The sequence below is a fragment of the Vombatus ursinus genome, unplaced genomic scaffold (genome assembly GCF_900497805.2).
Source record: "Vombatus ursinus unplaced genomic scaffold, bare-nosed wombat genome assembly UNPS02014924.1, whole genome shotgun sequence".
NCBI lineage: Eukaryota > Metazoa > Chordata > Mammalia > Diprotodontia > Vombatidae > Vombatus > Vombatus ursinus.
This window is the reverse complement of record NW_020954702.1, coordinates 1,501,564-1,525,082: the sequence shown is the minus strand read 5'-3', so window position 1 is coordinate 1,525,082 and position 23,519 is coordinate 1,501,564. Positions and strand designations below refer to the sequence as shown.

The 23,519-nt window shown below is 36.1% G+C and overlaps 1 protein-coding gene and 1 pseudogene across 6 annotated transcripts in view; one reads left to right on the top strand and one right to left on the bottom strand.

Moving 5' to 3' along the window:
• Positions 1-23,519, bottom strand: part of USP25 (ubiquitin specific peptidase 25) — a 193,148-nt gene that overhangs the window by 142,835 nt on the left and 26,794 nt on the right. For 3 of the 6 annotated variants that reach the window (XM_027843603.1, XM_027843605.1, XM_027843607.1), the window contains exons 3-4: positions 12,529-12,673; positions 5,572-5,655 (exon numbers count right to left, since the gene is read on the bottom strand). In XM_027843603.1, coding sequence (XP_027699404.1) covers positions 5,572-5,655; positions 12,529-12,673 — 229 coding nt within the window. The remainder of the gene's footprint in view (positions 1-5,571; positions 5,656-12,528; positions 12,674-23,519) is intronic. The other 3 variants (XM_027843604.1, XM_027843606.1, XM_027843608.1) reach the window with 1 other exon arrangement.
• Positions 16,941-17,726, top strand: LOC114029244 (annotated as a pseudogene).

Genomic DNA, 23,519 nt, shown 5'->3' with positions numbered 1-23,519 from the left:
TCCTTCTCATCTGAGATATATTGCAGCAGGTTCTTCTCTTACATTGAAGTGTGTCAGATACATGAATCATTCAATCAATAAATATTTACTAAGCACCTACTATAATTGGAAGGCACTGTTCCAAACACTAGGAATAGATACAAAGAAAAGGCAAAAGACAGTTCCTGCCCTTAAAGAGCTTACAATCTAATGGGGGAGACTACATGCAAACAACTGAATAAACAGGCTAAATAAGAAATAATCTACAGAGGAAAAGTACTAGAATTAGAAGGAATTGGGAAAGGCTTTCAGTAGAATGTGGGATTTTAAAAGGGTCTTGAAGAAAGCCAGGGAAGCTAGGAGGCAGAAATGAGGAGGAAAAGCATTCCATGCATGAGGGCTAGGCAGTGAAAATGTCCCCAAACAGGAGATAGGGTGTCTTGTTCAAGGAACAGTAAGGAGGTCAGTGTTACTAGATTGAAGTATATCTGTAGGAAGTAAAGGGAATAGAAGGTGGAATAAGCTTGGAGGCAGGGGGAAGGAGAATAGGTTATGAAAGGCTTTGAACAAAAAACAGTATTTTATATATGATCTTAGTAGTGATAGGAAGCCATTAGAATTTATTTAGTGACATGGTCAGACCTGCACTTTAGGAAAATCACTTTGGTGGCTAAGTGGAGGATAGAATGGAGTAGGGAGAGACATGCAGCAAGCAGACCAACCAGCAGGCTATTGCAAATTTTTGTCCAGGAGTGAAGAAATACAGGTCTGTACCAGGGTAATGGCAGTGTCAGAGGAAAGAAGGGAGCTTATTTGAGAGATGTCTTAAATGAAATCAACAGGTCTTAATATATTAGATATGGGGGCTGGGGTAGAGGTGAGAGACAGTGAAGAGTCAAGCGTAGTACCTAAGTTGCAAGCACAGAGGATTGAGAGGATGGTGTACCCTCAACAGTAATAATAATAGGGAAGTTTGGAAGAGAGGAAGTTAGCGGGGGAGGGGGAGATAATAAAATCAGTTTTTGACATATTGAATTTAAGATGTCTGCAGGACATCCAGTTTAAGACGTCTATTAAGTGAGAGATGTGAGACTGGAGATGGGCAGAAAGTTTAGGCTAGATTTGTGAATTCAGCATAGAGATGATAACTGAATCCATGGAGCTACTGAGATCACCAATTGAAATAGTATAGAGCAGGGGTGGGGAACTTGAGGCCTCAAGGCCACATGTGTCCTTCTAGGTCCTTGGGTGTGGCCTTTTGACTGAGTCCAAGTTTACAGAACAAATCCTTTTATTATGGGAATTTGCTCTGTGAAGTTTGGATTCAGTCAAAGGGCAGCACTTGAGGACCTAGAGGGCCTGAGGTTCCCCACCCCTGGTATAGAGGGAGAAAATGGCTCAGGACATTCAGGTGGGGCACTCATGGTTAGCAGGTATAATCTGATGAAGATCCACCAAAGAGCCTGAGAAGGGACAGTAAGATAGATAGGAGAGCTAGGAGAGAGAGCATTATTTCCAAAATGGAGAAAAAGAAGGGAGTATCAAGGATACAAGGGTAAATAACAGTGTCAATGGTGGCAAAGAGGTCAAGAAGGATGAGGATTGAGAAAAAGCCATTAGATTGGGCAATTAAAAAAGCAGGTTTGGCAAAATAATGAGGTAAGATGCCACACTGTAGAGAGCTAAGAAGAGAGTGACAGGAGACAAAGCAGAGACACCTATTGTAGTCAGCTTTCTCAATGACTTTAGCCACAAACAGCATATTGGATGGTAGTTAATGGAGATAGAAGGATCACATGAGGATTTTTTGAAGATAAGGGAGACAAGGGCATATTTGTAGGCAGTAGGGAAGTAACCAATAAATAGGGAGACAGAATGTAAGTGAGAGAATGAGGATGACAGAGGATGCAATCTGCTTGAGGAGACAAGATGGAACAGGATCAATTGTGCAAGTAGAGGGGTTGATTTTGGCAAGGTGAAAAGCTATTTTATCAAAACCCACAGGGGTGAAGAAGGAGACAGTGATAGAATGCATCTGGGTAATAACGTAGACAAGAGAAGAGAGAGCTCTTAGCAAAATACCTCAATTTTTCAAGCAAAATATGAGGCAAGGTTCTCAGCTGAGAGGGTGGGAGGAGGAAAGCTATAGTTTGAGGAGAATGGAAGCTTGGAAGAGCCACTGTGGGGAGTGAGATAGTGAGTTGAAAAGGAAGGTCTAGAAGGATTGCCTAGTGGCAGTGAGGGCTGAGATGAGATTTTATAACATAAACTTATAGTGGACCAATTGAGAATGATTACAGGAATTTTTCATCCTTCCTTCAGCAGCACATCTGCAGGAGAGAAGGCAGTAGTAGATGGTAGGTGTTATCCAGGGCTAAGGATCAGCAAGGTACAATCAGTGATAATAAGCAGGCCAAGGACCCAAGGAAAGAGAATAGTGCAGAACTGAACTGGTTCACCAACAATCAAGATGAGGAAAAGAAGATAGCTTGGCTGGTGCAGTGATGGCCTGGTAGAACTGGAGGTCACAGTGTGGATGATGAGCATGGTTTGGTTTTGGAAAGCAGAAGAAGAGGGAGAACACCAATAGATTGTGATCAGATAAGACCTTAAGAGCTCATGAACACAGAAGTAGTATATTTGCAAATGAAGAAAAGATCCTCTTTGTGTGTGGCTAAGGTCAAGTGGTAGAGTATATTACAAGAAATGAGAAAGTTAAGAAATTGGGAGGCGAGGCTGTTTGAAGCAGTTTCAATATGTAGGTTGAGGTATGAGGAGAGAAAAAGACAGGAATCGAACTCATTAAGGAAGGAAGAGGAGTGTCCTGGAGGTCCATAAACAATAGCTACCAGAATTTTAACTAAGTTGATAGCTATGGTAGCATTCACTGTTAAAATAGCACATGATATCAGGATAGTATAAACAGATCAATAATAGATAAATAATATAAATTCAAGGCGAAATAATACCTTCTCACAAATCCATTTCTCTTTTTTCTCCCCATGTATCCAAACTGCTCTTATTTTTAATGCTGCAATTTTTCTATTACGTCTAAATGCAAAGTCAAAGACAAAATACGATGCTTGTTAAAGGGTAAACTTTAAACAGTTTAAATGTTAAATTTCAGCAGTGTGGTGCTGTAAATAGTGATAAAGCAGTCAGGACACCTGGGCTAAAGTTCCACCCCTGACACAAAACCGGCTAGTGTAACCCTCAAAAGGCACTTTACTCTCAGTGCCCACAGGCAATTTTCTAGGATCATAAATTGCAGAACCGATTCTCCTGTAGGGAGTGTTTCCTCACCAAGAGTGCCCTATACCAATGAAATCACAAGTCCAGTAAAAAATATCAATTTATTATAGAATACAGTGACATAACAAATATGACAAATAGGAAAACATCAAGGAACTATCGTGTATCTATCTGTATTTTTTAACTTTATTCCATATATAGTTTTACCTCTACTTTTCTTCCTCATTAGAATGTTAAGCAACTTGTAAGTAGGAATTTTTTCACTCCTCATACTTGTATCTTCTATGCCTGACACGTAGTAAGCACTTAATAAATACATATTAATTAACTGATTGGAATGCTGTAAATCCTTAGCTTACTTTCCCTTCTTTCTCCCTCCTTCATTTGGGTTCTGTGTCTCTCCATCTAGCACAGGATTCCTTCCCTGGATATCTTTCAGGGCAGGAGAAAGGTTCCTATATAACAAAATAGCACTTAGCAAACTAATGCCTTCTAGTCTTTTCCTTCCCTTTATCTTCTGTCAGTTGGCCGTTCTATGAGATGAAGTTTTGTGAGCAAGTCTTGAAGATAGGGTATCTGTGGAAGAGGAAGGGACTACAAACCATAATTTCCCTTTATTTAAAATTTTTGTAACATTAATGATAAACATAATGGAAACAAGTATTTTATTTAAAGGGATAAAATGTTCTGGACTTGGAATCAAAACATTTGAATTTGCAGTGCTTGCTCTGCCACGTATGCTCTTTATAACCATGAATGAGTAACTTAAGCTAAGCCTCAGTTTCTTTAGTGGAATACTCAAACAGTCTACATTTACAAGGCTATTGTGTGGTTCAGATGTAATAATACACTATCACTGCATGAGCATAACTTATTAATATCACTGCTCCTCTCCAAAAATAAAGCGGTCATTGCCTTGAGGTTGAAGAATTCAGCTAGTCATTAAGAGAAATCTCTATCAGTATAGACTAATGTGTAAAAAATAATTAGTTCTTAACATGTCTGAGTTATTTGTCTTTTTAAAAGAGTATACTTTCATTAATCTAAAAAATCTCTATTAGGTAGAGTTTTTCTACAGGTATGAAATGAAAAATGAAGTGAAAAGTTCAGATATTATGGGGTGAAGATATTTTGTTGTATTAAGGCCAACTGGGGAGTTGAGTCTTTCTCCCAGTATTAGAATCCATAAACTGATAAGGATTACACAATTTCTGTTCTCCTATTTCTAAATACGCTATTTTCTAAAACTGCCAATCCCCATTCCTCTACCCCCACTGCAATAGTCTTCATGGGAAAGGGGTCCTACATTTTCAAGGGTTGAGGAAGGGCTTGTCCTATGTACTGGTGGTTTATTAATTGTGTTTAATTTAAGAATCTGTCCCTAATTATCAAGAGTCTGTACTTAATACCATACCTTGAAGCTTTGTGAAAGTGGTTTAACATTCATTCAAGCAGCATTACATTATTTAAATCTGTGCTTACTCCTTTAATAACATTTATGGAAAGGGAAAAATATTACAGGTCAAATAAAAGAGTGCTGAACGGTTTGAAATAAACAATTTGTTCTTAAAGAGTTTGTAGAGAAAGCACATTGAACAAGATTTCAATGTTTCTATGGTGCCTACTTATAAGAAACTAGTAAACTTTTTTTTTAAAGTCACATATTAGCCTAACTAACCAGTTTAACTCAATAGAAATTTACTGAGCACCTATTATGAGGAAGGCACTGTGATAAGTACTGGAAATACAAAGACAGATATAAAATAGTATCTGTCCCCCCCAAAATTATATTTAGCAATATAAACAGCTGCTGAAACTTCAATAAGAAAAGCTTTTAACATTTATTTCTTTAGTCTTTCTATTCAATCCTTCTCTAATTATTCAAGTTGCTTCCCCATTTAAACAATACTTCATCTACATCATCATTAGTCTGATTTTCTCAGTATTGTTGGGGCAAGGCTGCTTCCCTTACCAAGCCAAAGGGTAAAAATAGGTAATTACTCTCCGAGGAAAGGCAAACCCCCTAGCACAAATCTGCAACAACAAATGAACAACTTGATCTAATCTTGATCCAAGTGAATCAGATCAAGTGAAAGTTAAGAAAAAAAACCTGGGTGGAGTAAGTTCCTAATTCTAGATACTTATACCTACTAATCTTAAGAAAGGTTAGATAAATTTGACTTTCAAGCCACTTTTATGTATTTCTAGATATATTTTTAAAAAGTAAGTAAGCTCACATTCTCTATCATATAAGGAGTGACTAAATATTTAACATTACATTGGTTTAATTTATTTTAAGTTGACGTCATGTATGACATTTCTCTTGGTTCAATTACCTACCCATATCCCTCTTATCTTTTGATCCATAGTGTGTTTGCTCAACTGTGGCACATCTTGTTCTGGCTGGCTTATACTGTTTTTTTCCTGTTTTAAAAAAGTTCAAAAGAATTTAACGGTCATAAAAGTAAAAATGGTTGCTTTCAGTTTTCAAATAAAGCAAAGCTTTATACAAGGAGCTCTGTGGAAGACTTTCCCATATACAGAAGCTCCAAAGAATATCTATCTTCCTATAGAATATATCAATTATATATCAATCTCTTATACTGTGTCCTGATTCTATTTTAAATTGAACTTCTGGGTTATTAAACAAACAAAAAACTGCATTCTGGATTTACATTATAAAAAAGCAAATACGTCTCCTCATGTTAGGACATATCATAACATGTCAATGAGACATAAGGAGGAAAAAGTGGGACTCGGCTTTTTTGCAAAATATGGCAAATATCAAACGGATCTGTGTCCCCTTCTAGGCTTCCCCCCCAAGACAATAGTAAAGACTTAAATGTGATTATAAAAATTTACAAGAGAAATCAAGGTATCAAAAGCTGTGTATTATATTACTTAACAGTTTATCTTCCAGAGTACAGGTTTCCCTAAAATTCAACCCTACTCTTAAAAAGATAGCTGAATTTCCTATTCAAATACACAATGATGAAGAAAGTATTTAAAATTCACTATCTTGTTACTGAAAATGTTAATACGTTGGCTTTTCATAATTGTACGTTTTTTTTATAAATTATCAGCTCTTTAAATTTCATTAAAGAACTCTTCTTCACTCTGATATTTCAGAGGATTTGAAATCCTCTAAAATGTTCCCTTTAATACTTCAGCATTTTAAGGCAGAGGCTTAAGAAATAAATTCCATCTCTTCCTGGATATGTTAGACCTTCTTGGTCAGTTCTAAAAGGTAAACAGATAACAATCATCAATTATAAGCTACTCTATACTAACTAAGCTATGTCTATATATAAGCATTCCCTTAAAGAAATATAATTCTACCACTAGGTATATTATAAGCTAGCATATTTCTATTTCTATTCTGAAACTATTTGCACACAATTTTATTCAGACAATTTTTTTTTTAAAGAGGAAAGGTAAAATAAATAAATAAATAAATAAATAAATCCAGCTAACTTACAATCTCAATGAACACAGTTTGAATGAAAATAGTCAAACTGTGGGCTAAATTCTTAAAATAAAGTTGCAATAGTATCTGAAAAATTAAAAGTTAAAAGTAATCAGATATATGTCACAGACAATATTCAAAAGCTATATTTTTTATAGGACAGGGATAGGGACCAAACCTATGATTTCATTGATACAAACAACTCCCATGTGAGGAAACTCCCCTTTACTAATGCAGGTCAGTACCTTCTTAGAAGTTTTTAGTTTTGGACAGTTGCTTAGAGCACTGGGAGGTTAAGTGATTTGACCAAGGTAGCCCAGCTAGCAAATGTTCAAGTTAGGACTTGATCCTAGAACTTGTGAGCTCCAAGGCTAATTTTCTATTTTTCTAATTTTCTATAAACAGACTGCCTGTCTCATTATAATTTTTATATCTATTCTAAATCTCTAGAAAAACCTCTATCTTATTATGATTATCTCACTATTCTGCATCCGATAAGTACATCTACACACATGTTTTACAATGTTCTTTTGCATTTGTTCATGGTGCAGACACAGATGGCATTCAAAGGCATAAAGTAATCTCTAGTTGTTTCATTTCTACATGTGTTTTGTCTCTTCAAATAGATTTCAGATATGACAAGACCAGGGACATTATCTTACTCCAGAGACCACGCAAATAACTGAATATATAAAGACAGACTCCCTATATTCAATTGTTGATATTATAGTAATTGAATTCAATAAATGTTTATTAAGTGCTTATTATATTAGTCAGAAAGATACACAGAACAAATTAAATGGCTCCTCCTCCCTCCAAGCTAACATTCTAGTCGAGGGACACAAATGAACAACAACAAGCATAATATAAGGGAAGCTGAGGAGGATGAGGGCACCAGCAACTAAGGGAATTATAAAAAGCTTCATAGAAGAGTTATTACCTGAGCTGAGCATTGAATAAAGATTTTAAAAAATCTCTAGAGATGAAGAAGGGGTGCATTCCAAACATGGGAAGATAGAATGTTAGGTTGTTCTGTTTTGATGGACAGAATTGATGAAGGAAAATAATATAAGAGATCTGAAAGTTAAGTTGTTACCAAGATAACAGAAAACCTTGGATGCCAGGCTAAGTAATTTTATCATAGCAGCAATAGGAAGCTATTGAAAATTTATGAACAAGGGAGTAACATGGTCAGAACTGTACCTTAGGAAGATTATTTTGATGGCTAGGAGGAAAATGGGTTGGAGATAGAGAAAAGATCCAAATAAAAAGTGATGAAGGCCTAAAGAAAGATAATAGGCATATGATTAGACAAAGCAGAAAGGGAACAAGAGATATCCTATAAGTATAACCAAAAAGACTTGACAACTCACTGAAAATGGAGTGTGGTAGAGGAATGATGGAAAGGATAAAGGGAGAAAGGAAGAGAGAAAATGAGGGAAGGCAGGAAGGAAAGAGTATTTATTTAGTTCCTACTATGTGCCAGGTACATGCTACGAGCTTTAAAAACATTATTTCATTTGATCCTGACAACTTTTGGGAGGTAGGTGCTATTATTATCTGAATTTTACAGTTGAGGAAACCAAAGTAGTCAGAAATTAGGTTAGACTTTCCCAGATTTCACATAGCTGGTGAATTTCTGAGGCTGGATTTCAACTAAGGTTTTCCTGAGTCCAAGGTGAGAGACATATCCGTTATGCTACCTGTCTGTGTGACAGTAGAAGAGTATGTGTGGTGGAGGTAGAGAAAAAGAACGAAGTGTCAAAGATGACTCCAAAGTCCAATTCAACCAAATAAGCATTAAATGTAATGAGCAGGTACTGGGAACACAAAGACAAAAGCCCTCATGGAGCTTACATTCTAATAGACAAGTATATGCAAATTAATTTAAAGAGACTTAAGAAAGCACTAGCAAGTAGACTGGTCCCTTAAAGGAGGTGGCACATGAGCTAAACATTGAGAGAAGCTAAGGATTCTAAGAGGAAGACATAAGTAGGAAGTATATTCCATACATGGGGGACCATCTGTGCAAAGTGGGGTACATGTTTAGAGAATAGCGAAGTAGGGTAGTCAGCCTAGAAGTAGAGTATATGAAGTGTGGTAACGTGTAGTAAACCTGGAAATATAGGCTGGAGACAGACTGACGGCCTTAAATGTCATGGTGAGGTGTTTGTATTTTATCCTAGAGGGAAAGGGCTGAACATTTTCAGGCCAGAGAAGCAGTAACATGAAATTTGTTCTTTAAAAAGAGTATTTTGCCAGTTGTGTAGAGGAGGGGCTTGAAAGGGATACACCTAGAAGCTAATCCTAGAAGTCCAATTAGGCAGCTCATGTAATAGCCCAGGTGAGAGTGGTTAAGATCTGAACTACAGTTGATAGATAAGAACAATGTTCCCTCAACAGAAATAGGAAAAATTTGTAGGAGTTGCAGTTTTAGTGAACAATGTACCAGTTCTCTTTTGGGCCTGTCAGGAGAGGGATGAGAGACTGATCAATAGGACAAGTTTCTGGAGAAGACAACAGGGAATGGGAGATGAATGAGCTCAAGACAGATGGCTTCAATTTTCTTTGTTAAGTAGGGGTTAAAATTTTTTGTTGGTAGAGAAGGTTAAGTAGGAGTGGCATTAAAAGTATAAAGAGAGATTTAGAACATATACTGAAGAAAATGTGATAAAGAGTATCAACTAGGGAAAAATGAAAGGATAAAGGGCTGAGTCAAGAGTAAGTAACATAAACTTAGAGAGTATCTTGTCAGCACAGTTTCATGACTTCCTCAGGAGGGCAAGGGAGAAGATAATAACAAATTTAACAAGTTAACTATAAAGTTAAGATTGTTAAAGGAGCAAGTAAGGCCAAAACTGGGGTGACACCTGGGAGAGTACAGCAGCATAGTATAGTAGATAAAGCAGTAGATAGAATCAGAAAGACAAGGGTTCTTATTCCACCTCATACACTTATTAACTAAATAGTCACAGGCAAGTGACTATACCATAATTTCCTCATTCGTAAAATGAGATTAGATTTGATTACTTCTATGGTCCACTTCCACCTCTAAATCTATGTTCTATGACTTAATAAGGCTAAAGAATGGGTTGAAGAAAAGTAAAGAAAAGGGAGAGATACAATGATAGATTTTGATCAGAGAAGAAAATTTCAAAGTTCGTGATTGTGGTAGTTGAAGGATTTTAAATGTCATGAATGTCGGATAAATGAGGTAGAAATGGATGGAGGTCACAGGAAATAAAGAAGCAGGCCACTGCAACAGAAGGAAAGAGTATTAAAGGAATATCTACATGATATCTTTCTTTATCTGACTTTATCTTAAGTCACCAAGAATGAGGACAAGGATTATTTAGATGGAATATAACACTGTGACTCAAGTACTAAATTCATTGAGAAAGGAAGAGGAATAATATAGGAACAGTATTACTAGCATCAAGTAGCACCTGGACAGAGCGGTAGAGATGAAGAAATGCCTAAAGGAATTCAAAAGGCTCTTAAGTGACAGCACAGCAATAAGGACCTGGAAGTGACCATGCAACACAAGGGAGGGTGATAGCGCCTCCTGACCACGTGTCATGGAACAACTAAACCTGGAGAGATTGGCAAGGAAAAAGTTTATTTTCTGGGTCTTCAGTTTTCTCCTACATAAAACAAGAAGGCTGAACTACCTGCCCTCTGAGGCCCCTTCAAGTTTTTCATCTATGAGCCTATGAAAAGGAGTTTGTTAACCATTAAATGGTAGTCACTGAAGGGGAAGCCAGACGAGGAAGGGGACTAAAGCAGCTTGGTGCTGGGCTGGAGAGAGATGAGAATGCACAGAGACATACCAAGAGAGTGAGATTCTTGCGTAAGTAGAGAGAATTTGAACCACAGGGAGTAGGAATTTGTTAGCCCTATGAGAGGGGAAAATGAAAAGTATTTTAAAAAAAATCATTGATAAAAGTATAATTACTACCTTAGAATCTAATTTACTTCTATTTGCAATCTGACAAATTATTATTCATTATTATAACCACTCTGCATTTTATAGAAATTTTCCCTCAAGAATATCTTTATACAATTACAATCACAATATCCAAGGAGGTACAACAAAAGCAATAGCACTGTGTTCACTTTACAGACCCAAAACTGAGTTACCAAGAAATTCTTTGAACATGATGCAATCAATCACCTGAGGAAATCACACTAGAATCCCTACTTCCTAATTTTTTTCTAATGGAGGAAAAAAAGTAAATACTTGCAAATCTCCCTATGATATATTTACTGATGTGCTTTTCAATTATGTGCCCTGATATAAAATTGACCTCTCTCCATGTTGGTCCTTTTGGGTATTTATCTAAACTTTTCTACAATTCCTTCACAATTATTTGCAGTTCCCATTTCAGAAGTTCCAGAAAAGATTCCGCATTTCAATCTACAACTTTATCATTTTTTTCAACAATTGAGATGAATATTTTTTTCTCATAACAGTCTGAGATTCCTAATTTTCCCTTTTCAACAAAATGTGCTAAACCATAATTGATACTCTGTTATACTGAATTACTTCTATAAAAACATTTCTTTATTCCTTCTGCTAAAGGTATAGGTAATTTCTTGCCTTCTTCATTCTAACTTTCTCCCCTAATACCTCATGAAATCATTAAATCCTTACTTTAATATCACACACAGTCAAATAATCCGTTGCTTGACACTCATTACTTTGTATTTACTTTACTTGATTACTTTTCCCCCAAGCCCCAGAGTCTTAAAACATTTGTAATATTACTGCTTGACAAAAACCTGCTTCTCTGACATGCTACTCTTTCTTCATTCCATTCTACCTTTTTGGCCTTGCTTCTTTTTCCTAACACCTTTTTGCAATCTTTTTGCAAAATTATTTTTCCTTTTAAATTCATTATTCTGTGAAGTCTTCATATGCATTTATTATGTCTACCTTCCAAATATAAATATTTTCATTAATTATGACTGAATGAGGAAGTAGGATTTCAAGAATCCTTGGATAATTTTGCAAACACTGTATTCATTTATGAAGCAACATAATAAAAAGCAAATACAGAAGGTCAAAAAGTGATGTGGTAGGCAATAAAAAGATTTTTTTACTTATGTATAGCTAATGTCATCCAAAAACTATTTTAAAAAATTAGGAATTACTTCCCATTTATTATTTCTAACTATGTTATACACAGAACTATGGAACTTGCAAAATGCAGAGTATTACCTTATATTTATAGTACAATCTGAAAGATCCAACTGTCACGTCCATTTCTCATAATTCATAAAATGGATAATTAAATTTTAATTTCAAAGGGAGGCTGTAAGACGCTAAAGAGATAATGTATGTTAAAATGCTTTGAAAAGTATTAAACAACATGCAAATATGAAAAATGAGAATTCTGTAGAGTAATTTCCAAAAACTAAAACCAATGTTTCCACTCAGTCTTATAAATTACCTTTCAGAAAGAGTTTTCTTTCTATAATATGCCATTTAAAAAAGTGACATATAAAAAACCCCCTCAAAATCTTAGTTTACAGCCTTGATTTTATTCTGTTTTATAAGTATATCTTGGGCCACATTAAAGCAGTACATAACTTGAAATGTAATATGCCATACAAAAGAGTATTTAACCATAACCATAATTGTAGCATAATTCTTCATTTCTAACCCACAGCAAAAATAAAATTATCAAATACCTATGAAATATGTCCCTTTCAAGTCTTTCAACCAATATGAAAAAATCTCCAAGTTAATCTTTAGTTATTTTGTGTCTCCCCAAAGTAGAATTATTTTTCTCTATTTACTATCTTGAAAGAGAAAGAAAAATACCTACTTGCATCTGCTTGGCTTCCCACACTGATATATCTATCATTGCCAGGAAGGACTGTTTGATAATAAGTTGTTTCCTCTTGCTGAGGTGTCTTGGCATTCTTAGCAGTCAGGAAAGCCACAGCTAATTCCAAGTTTCCATTGCTATCCTTTAAATATCAAGAAAGAAAGTCATAATTTTAATTAAAAGGCTAGTCTATATATATTATAAATTAGTGGGTTCTTATATGATAACTAAATTTGTTCCATTATAGATAGTAATTAAAAATAGTGGGCCCACTCTTTAGTGTTTTTAATGTGTATAGGCAGTATAAAAATTAGATGATTTTTACTTTTAATTCTTTTCAGTTATCAATCATACTTTTTCCCCTACTACTTTCTCCTTTCCCCATCCACCGAAAAAAGATAGACAGAGAGAAATATAGAATCCATGCATCACATAAGCACTGTTAAGCAAACCATATTCCCACACTGGTTACATCCAAAAATGTGCTTCTTATTCTATATCAAGCAGTATTCTTTCTAAACAGTCCTCTGGAATCAAGGTTTACCATACAGTTCAGAGGTGTCGAACTCAAAATCTCGCCACATGCTTACAGCCTTCAAAACAGTATACCCAAATGAGATTAAAATTGTAATTGGGAAATGTTTAACAAAATAAATGAAAATACAATACAGCAAAATAAATGAAAATACAATACAATACAGTAATGTTAATTTGTCATTTTTTTTTATTCAATATGTGGCTGCAGGGATTTGTTTCTATTTTGAGTTTCACACCACTGATCTAGCTGATCAGAGTTTTTAAGACTTTCAAAATTGTTTATTTTTATAATGTTGATATTATTGTATAAATTGTTCTTCTGGTTCTATTCACTGTACTCTCCATCAGTTCATATAAGTCTTTCCACATCTCTCTGAAATTGTCTCTTTTGTTTTATTTCTTACAACACTGTAGCATTCCTTTCACATTCACATTTGCATACCACAATTTGTTCAGTCATTCCCCCAATTAATGGGCACTCTTAGTTTGCCACCACAAAAAGAGCTTCTGATAAATACTTCCGTACATTTAAAACTTTTTCCTCTTTCTTGGATATTTTTTGGGTATAGGTCCAGCAGTGCTATGGTTGGGTCAAAGGGCAACTTTTGCACCATCGCTCAAAACTGCTTTCCAAAATTGTTAGACACATTCACAGTTCCATCAATTGTATATAATGTACCTATCTTTCCATAGCCCTTCCAATATTTGTCACTTTTTTTTCTGTCATCTTTGCCAATTTAATAGGGATGGGGTGGGGCCTCAAAATCGCTTTAATATGTATTGTTCTAATTTTTGGTATTTAGAACATTTTTTCATATTGTTTCATGCGGTTATAAATACCTTTGGAATTACCTGTTCATAACCTTAGGCCATTTATCAACTGGAGAATGGCTATTATTCTTATAAATTTGAATCAGTTATTTATCTAGAAAATGACACCTTCATCAAGAGAAACTTGCTAAAAACAACTTTTTTTCTCATATGTTCTCTTCTAATTTTAATTATATTTACACAAAAACTTTTTTATGCATTTATTGATAGAATTATATGATTTTATTGTCTTTGTAATTAATATGGCTAATTAAGTTTATATTTTCCAATACTAACCTAATCCTGCTTTCCTCATATAAATTCTAGCTGGTCATGGTGTATAATCTTGGTGATATCTCACTGTAGCCTCTATGCTAATATTTTATTTAAAAATTTTGTATGAATGTTCACTAGGGATATTGGTCTATGAAAGGGGAAAATGAAAAGTATTTAAGTTTCTTTTTGTTTAGATTCTCTACAGTTGAGGTAGCAAGACCATATTTATGTAAGAGAAGGAATTTGGAAGTGTCATTTCTTTTTGCTATTTTCGCAAACAATTTATGTAATATTGGAATTAATTGTTCTTTGAATGTTTGACAGAATTCACTTGTGAACTTATCAGTCTTAAAGTTTTTTCTTTTGGGAGTTCATTTATAAATTCTTCAATTTCTTTTTATGAGATGGGGTTGGTTAAATTTTCTATTTCTTGATCTGTTAATCTGGATATTTTTAATGTTTGTAAATATTCATTTACTTTAAGTTGTCAATTTTATTGGCATATAGTTGGGCAAAATACTTTCTAATAATATCAATTATGTCTTCATTTTGATAATAAATTCATCTTTTTTATTTTTTGTATTAGTAATTTGGTTTCCTTCTATCTTCAATTAGTGAATGAGTTACCTAATTTTTTTTAATAACAAATAGTTTTACTTATAAATTCAATTTTTTTTGCTTTCAATTTTATTAATCGCTTCCTTGTTTTTTCAGGATCTCTTTTTTCATGTTTAACTGGAAAGGTTTACAATTTGTTGGTTTCTAGTTATTTTAGTTGTATAACCAATCCACAGATCTACTCATACTCTCCTTTGTTGATTAAAGTGTTGAGAAATATAAATTTTCCTGTAAAGAATGCTTTAGTTGCATCCCAAAAATTTTGGTATGTTGTCTCATTGTTGTCATTATCATTAATAAAATTATTTATCATTTCTGTGGTTTGTTTTTTAACTCACCAATTCTTCAGGATTAAATTATTTAGTCTCTAGTTGATTTTAACACTTTTTTTCTTCTGTGGCCTTTAATATAGCTTTTATTGAACTGTGGTCAGAAAAAGATACGTTTAATAGATCTGCTTTTGTGCATCTGTTCATAAAGTTTTTATGTCTCACCTAATATCTGGTCAATTTTTGTAAAGGTAGTGCAGTAAATAGAGACCTGGGCCTAGAGTCAGAAAAACCAGAGTTGAAATGCAGTTCAAATCCAGAGCTGAAATCAAATACTAGCTCTGTGACCCCAGGCAAGTCACTTAACCTCTGTTTGCCTCAGTTTCATCATCTGTAAAATAGGGATAATACCAACCTCCCGGGGTTGATGCAAAGGTCAAATGAGATGATAATTGTAAAGCCCTTAGCACAGAGCCTGGCATTGAGTAAGTGCTTGATAAATCTTAGTTACTTAGTGGTAGTAGTGGTAGTGGTGTTAATAGTAGCAGCAGTAGTAACAATAGTAGTAGTAGTAGTAGTAGTAGTAGTAGTAATAGTAGCAGCAGCAGCAGTAGCAGAAACAGTAGTAGCAGTAATATCATTATTATTAGCATCCTGTAATCACCAGAGTATAATCATAACTAACTTGTCTAAAATTCAATTAATGTCAATTTCTTATTCAATTTTTTTGTTAGATTTATCTAAGGCTGAATGGGGCACAGTAAAGTCTCACAGCACTATAATTTTATTTCTTATTTCAGGAAGTAAAAAAAAATCTTATTTTTCTGTTTATCTTTTAAGTTTTCTATTTTTGCTGTTATCTGAAATCAGTGAAATGGCTACATCACTATTTTTGCGATCAGATGAGGTATGATCGATTTGCCGCCAAATCCATATTTTAACTTTAACTTTCATGTGTATTTCTCTTAAGCAAAATATTTTTGGGTTCTGCTTATGCATTCTGCTGTCCTCTTCTGTTTTATGGCTGAGTTTATCCCATTCACTTTCACAGTTATGAGTGTATGGCCTTTCATGCTATTCTCCAATATTTTTTCTTCTCTTTATTTACTTTACTTTTAACCCCCCTTTTCACAATGTCCTCTCCAAACTTGGTGTTTATTTTGCTTATGACTAATTCCTCCCTGAAACAGGGCAGGGATGAGGTGAGCCTGCATTTCAGACATGGGGGAAACAAAGGCCGGGAAATGCGGGCCTGAACACCGAGCTGAGGCCCGAGGAGGCCTGGGCCGGTGCGTGCGAAGAGAAGCAATATGAATAAAGACGGGAGGCCTACTACAATAATTCAAGTAAGAGGCAATGAGGACTTGAATCAGTGTAGAAGCAACGTGAGAGGAAAATGAAGGACAGGTGCAAAATATTTTGCAGAAGAACAATCAACAATGACAACTGGATAAAGAAGAGTGAAGGATGACGCCCAGGTAGGAATAGAAGAAAAGTGTTGCCCTCAACAGAACTGGGTAAGTCTGGAAAAGAGATGGACTAGGAGAGGGCTGCCCGTCAGGATGTGACATTAAAGAAGGAGGGCAAGTCAGGCCCCGCTACTCCTTCGGCCTGATCCAACATGGCTGTCGCAGCCCCAGCTTCTTTAGTGAACCAGAACCTATCCGGAAGCCGAGATGCCTCTTTGAAGCACAGAAAAAGGCATTAGGGCATAACAGCCCAATACAGGCAGAAGGGGCGGTTCTAACTGGAACCAGAGGAACGGGTTGGGTGGCCTTGGGAGGTAAATGAGCTTCATCTCTTACATCATATCCACCCACCACTAACAGCTGATACCCACCCAATCAGAGGCTGAGCTTCTTCTCATGAAAATGTGCAGGCCGTAACGTCACGGATGCCATGTCTGGCTACCCATACGGGCAGGGCTACCCAGGAGTTGCTGGACAGGCCCCAGGAGCTCCACCAGGCAGTTATTACCCAGGACATCCCCAGTATGGAGTACCCTCTGGTGGCGGTTATGGAGGCCCAGCTCCTGGAGGGCCTTACAGACCATCTGGAGGCGGGGCCTATGGAGGGCTCCCCTCATCTGCTCCTGGAGGTCCCTATGACCAGCTACAAACCCCTATAATACCCCTCAGCCAGGACCTTATGGGCAAGGCCCAGCAGCAGGCATCATTCCTCCTGGTGTAGACACCGAAGCCTACTCCTGGTTCCAGACAGTGGATTCAGATCACAGTGGTTACATCTCAGTGAAGGAGCTCAAGCAGGCCTTGGTCAACTCCAATTGGTCCACATTCAATGATGAAACCTGCCTCATGATGATAAACATGTTTGACAAGACCCAAACAGGCCGGATCGACCTCTTTGGCTTCTCTGCCTTGTGGACCTTCATCCAGCAGTGGAAGAACCTCTTCCAGCAATATGACTGGGACCACTCAGGCTCCATCAGCTACAATGAGCTGCAGCAAGCCCTATTCCAGATGGGCTACAACCTGAGCCTTCAGTTCACCCAGCTGCTGCCCTCGTTCTGGCAACCCTGCCATGCAGCTGGACCGCTTCATCCAGGTGTGCACCCAGTTGCAGGTGCTGACTGAGGCCTTCCGGGAGAAGGACACAAGCATGCAGGGCAATATCCGGCTCAGCTTTGAGGAGTTCCTCATCATGACAATCTCATGGATGTTGTGACCTCAACACAATGCATGAGTTCTCCTTACGAGCAGGGCCAGAGGGTATGCCTAGTCCCAGAGATCCAGGGACCTTGAAGAACCTTCCCCTGCCCCCCCCCAAACTGGAAATGGTGAACAAGGTTTCTTCCCTGTCTTCTCCCTTCTCTCACCACTGCCCCCCCCCAAAAAAAGTAGAACTCCCCTTTCTCTGAGTGGTAGCATTCCCAGAAAGGAGTCTTAGAATGACTGCCATGCTGTGGCCATGGGAGGACTGACCAGCCCTATTGGCCCTAGGGCCTACGCCCTAGAGCAAGCAGGATGGAGACTGCACAGCTGTGGGTATCCTCACCAGTGGGCAGCCTCAGCCTGCCTCCAGGCCTGGAAGATATGAGGCTCAGCCCTTTTGGCTCAAGATTTCAAGCAACTTGGTCAGCTCAGGCCTTTGTATCCAGGCAAGTCTTGTGGCCTTTCCTGATTCCTTACGTCAGCACTAGCTCATCTCTTACCACCATATATATTCTCCTCACTTCGCTGTGTGTCATTTTATATTAGACAGACTTGGGTTTTCTGAAGATGAAACAGAGACCAGCGCAGGGCATTTCCCATTGAACCCCCTGCTGCGCCCAATGCTGCTTGGGTGTGCAGGGGCAGGTGCTCTCCAGCCCACCCCATGTGGCCTGCTGTTGCCAATGCATCTCTATGTTGTTTTCAGTCTGTAAGGGCCAAAAGTCCAGCACATCATAAGCTTTAATAAAGGGGTCCCACCTCACAATCGCAAAAAAAAAAAAAAGATGCACTAGGAGGAAATATCACGAGTTCCATCTTGGAGATCTTGAGTTTGACATTTACAGAAGTCTGATTTAGAAGTGTCTGTTGGCAGTTAATAAAGGAGCTAAAGAGAAATTAAGTCTGGATTAAGCTTTGTTAAATTATCTCTATTTTGAAGGATAACCAATTTAATTTTTTCTAATCCTACACATTATTTCTTAAATAACTCCTCAGCCAGTATCTAATTACAAAAGTGACAATCATTTCTGACTATTAACTAAACAGTTCTATTTATTACTCCATTACATGTAGTTTGTTTTAATGAAACCTATCAGAGCAGAAATTAACTATTTGAATGACATCACTGCTAACTAAGCATAATAAAGGAAATTTTATCTTTAATGTGAGGTTGCAGCTACAAGTCTCTTTGTATCTCATCTCCTACAAGAATTAGAGTAAAAGCAATTATTCAATTTGTTTGCAGTATTAGTGACCATTTTTCTTTTATAAAGAAATTACAAGTCCTACTCCTGCTGCTTTCATCTGCTTTCACCAAAGACAAACTACACACTTCAAAGACTATTACAGTCATTCAGTGGAAGTATGGATGTTTAAAGTAATGACAGTAGTTTAAATCTTTTGACTCTTACAATCCTAAAAGGAAGAGAACACGGAATTAAACTGAGGTTAACTCCCCAATATTCTAGAACAGGGGTGGGGATCCTGCGGCCTGGAGGCCACATGTGGCTTTCTAGGTCCTCAAGTGTGGCCCTTTGATTGAATCCAAACTTTACAATTCTTTGAAGTTTGGATTCAGTCAGAGGGCCACACTTGACAACCTAAAGGGCCACATGTGGCCTCCAGGCTGCCACAACCCCTTCCCAACCCTATTCTGGAATACGGGGTTTAGATTCACCTTGACCTACTTCCTTTCAGCATGATTCACAATCATGATGAATGTAATTCAGAGTGACTTGTTTATACATTCTGCATGACTACTTCAAGGTAATTAGTCACCCACAATGACAGAAAACTATGAAGTCACTGCTGCAAATTATAAATGGATCATATTCACTGGTCAGATTCAAAAATGAGCTTAAATTTTAACATAAACTAAATTCAGGCTGTATATAATCTGAATGCTTCAAAGAGCCATCAAAACATTCAATTGTACTGTAAGGTATAGACGATAAATCCTACTTCCCATCACTGAAAATGTGACTCCAAAGACTGACCTTCCTGTATATCTTTAAGATTAAAAATCAACAAAGTGTTGAAGAATTATCAGAAACTACAGAAGTTTGACCTTAATGTTTTTAGCTTACTCAAAAAAAATTGAAATAAAGACTAAAAGGTAAAATTTTGCTCATATAACTTGCTCAATAGAAAAACTAAACAAAAGCTAACAGGATTTATTTTCCCTTGAGAAAACCTGAAAAGTACATTAACAAAATCTACCACAGAGAAAAAATTCAGGAGAATGACATAAGTAATATCCAATTTGATGATGGAGAACTAGAAAGTGACCTCCTAATTATATATGGATATAGTTACTGCACCATCATCATTTTTTTTATTATTAATTTATTTTGACTTATCAATAATCACTTCCATATGCTTTTGAGTTTAAAATTTTTCTCCTCCTTCCCACCACCCTCCCCAAGATGGCGCACAATCTGATATAGGCTATACATTTACATTCATATTAAACATTTTCACATTAGTGATGTTGTAAGTAAAAATTAAAACCAATAGGAAGAAACATCAGAAAGAGGAAATAAAACTCAACAGAAGAGAAAATAAATAGCAATTCAACTTCATAGTTCTTTCTTTGGATATGGATAGCATTTTCCATCACAAGGCCTCTGGAGATGTCTTAGATCCTTGTATTGCCAGGAAGGATTAAGTTTATCAATATCAGTCATCACACAACATGGCTGTTATTGTGTACAATGTTCTCTTGGTTCTGCCCACTTCACTCAGCATCAGACCATACAAGTCTTTCCAGGTTTTTCTGAAGTCAGCCTGTTCATCATTTCTTATAGCACAATAGTACTCCGTCACATTCATATACCACAACTTGCTCAGCCATTCCCCAACTGATGGGCATCCTCTCAATTTCCCATTCTTTGCCATCACAAAAACAGCTGCTGTGAATATTTTTGTACATGTAGGTCCTTTTCCTGTTTGTGTGATGTCTTTGGGATATAGCTCTAGAAGTGCTATTGCTGGGTCAAAGGGTATGCACATTTTTATAGCCCTTTGGGCATAGTTCTAAATTGCTCTCCAAAATGGTTGGATCATTTCACAACTCCACCAACAATGCATTAATGTTCCAATTTTCCCACATCTTCTCCAACATTTATCATTTTCCTATTTTGTCATGTTGGTCATTCTGATAGGTGTAATGTGGTATCTCAGAGTTGTTTTGATTTGCATTTCTCTAATCAATAGTGATTTAGAGTATTTTTTGACTGTGACTATAGATGGCTTTAATTTCTTCATCTGAGAACTGTCCATATCCTTTGACAATTTATCAATTGGGGAATGGCTTGTATTCTTATAAATTTGACTTAATTCTCTATATATTTTAGAAATGAGGCCCTTATCAGAGAGACTGGTTGTAAAAATTCTTTCCCAATTTTCTATCTTCCTTCTAATCTTAGTTGTATTGGCTTTGTTTGTGCAAAAACTTTTCAATTTAATGTAATCAAAATTATCTATTTTGCTTTTCATAATGTTGTCTATCTCCTGTTTGGTCATGAATTCTTCTGTTCTCCATAGATCTGACAGGTAAACTATTCCTTGCTCTCCCACTTTGCTTACAGTATCAGCCTTTATATCTAAATCATGAACCCATTTTGACTTTATTTTGGTATTCATCATTTCTTAAATATCATTTCTTGATGTATGAAATCCATCAACATAAAGATGAAAGTAGAAATTGTCTACTGATCATTAAATTTGTAAATTTAGTAAATCTACTGATCATAAAGTTTCCATACATGTCAAGATCACAGAAATTTTGCAACTATTACATTAATTCTTCAAATGATCAAATGTTAATACTATAGAATAGGAAGTACTAAAATTAGATAACCTCACTACAAGAGAATTAATGTTCTGTGAACTTAACGTTACTGCTTTACATAGAACAAAAACTACTTTTAAATCAGAAACTGGGAAACTGATCCAAAACTACTACTTGGATTCATCATAGTCCCAATGAGTATGTATCAAGAAGTACAACACTCACCTATTTATACAATACAGTTTTAAGTATTTTGTAGTAATATCCTAAAATGCCTGAGTAAAAGAAATATTATTCCATGGAAATTTCTCTTTTTCAGGCATGTCCCTCTGTTTTCTATGTGTTCATGTATTTTTCTATCAGTAGATCTATGCCTTTCTGAATTTCCATGTATCTATCTAAGAAATCATTTGCTATCAGAAAGCTGGGAAACAATTTTTACAGTGTCTCTGATAAAGGCCTCATTTCTCAAATTATATATAGAGAACTGAGTCAGATTTATAAGAATACAAGTCATTCTCCAACTGATAAATGGTTAAAGGATATGAACAGTTTACAGATGAAGAAATCAAAGCTATTTTCATATGAAGAAAATGCTCTAAATCACTATTGATTAGAGAAATGCAAATCAAAACAACTCTGAGGTAGCTCACACTTATCAGACTGGCTAATATGACAGAAAAGGAAAACGATAAATGTTGGAGAAGATGTGGGAAAATTGGGACCCTAATGGTGGAGCTGTGAACCGATCCAACCATTCAGGAGAGCAATTTGGAACTATGCCCAAAGGGCAATCAAACTGTGTATACCCTTTGATCCAGCAATACCACTACTAGGTCTGTGTCCCAAATAGATCATAAAAAAGGGAAAAGGACCCAGATGTACAAAAATATTTATAGCAGCTCTTTTTGTGGTAGCCAAGAATTGGAAATTGAGGGGATGGTCATCAATGGGGGAATGGCTGAACAAGAAAGTTGTGGTATATGAATGTAATGGAATACTATTGTGCTATAAGAAATGATGAGCAGGAGGATTTCAGAAAATCCTGCAATGACTTACATAAACTGATGCTGAGTAAAGTGAGTAGAACCAGGAGAACATTATACACAGTAATAGTAAAACTGTGCAATGACCAACCATGATTGACCTAGCTCTTCTCAGCAATACAACATTCCAAAACAATTCCAAAAGACTCATAATGGAAAATGCTATATCCACAACCAGAGAAAGAACTGATAGAATTTGATCAAAGCATACTATTTTCACTTTTTTTGTTTTTTGGGGGGTTTTTAGTGTTTTTTTTTCCTTTTGTTCTGTTTCTTCTTTGACAACATGACTAACATAGAAATAAGTTTTACATTACTGCACATGTATAACCTATATCAGACTGCTTGCTGTCTTGGGTAGGGGGAAGACGGAAAAATTTAGAACTCAAAATCTTTCCCAAAAAAATGAATGTTGAAAATTGTCTATACATGTATTTGGAAAAAAATAAAACACTATTAGAATGTAAAAAAAAAAAATCATTTGCTACACATTCTATCTGCCAACTTTCCTCTTTCTCTATTTCTTCCTATCTCTACCTAAAGTAAACAAAATATATAAAAATATATTTATTATCTTTAACATTTTTTGTATTGCCTGCTCTTAACTTAAAAACAGATTAGTGAAATATTTTATATATCTCTCTCTGCCGACTGTTTAAAATTTGTGGCCTTCTACTTTATATGTTTGTCCTTTTTTTCTCCTTATGGATTGGCAGAAAACATATTTCCCACATCCTTTTTCTATAGCAATGGATTTTTAGTATGAGAAGTTATCTCAAACTAGCATTCAGTCAGTCCTACCAGGTTGTAAACAAATCATTTCTTAATCAAAAAGACGTTTTCTCATCTTGGTGGACTGTGTACGCTGATACTTTATTTTTTCCATTTTAGCATGCTTTAATGCTGGTTTCCTCCAAAGACATGGAGGTAGCTAGAAAGAGGGCTAGGTATTTAAACAAAGTATTTG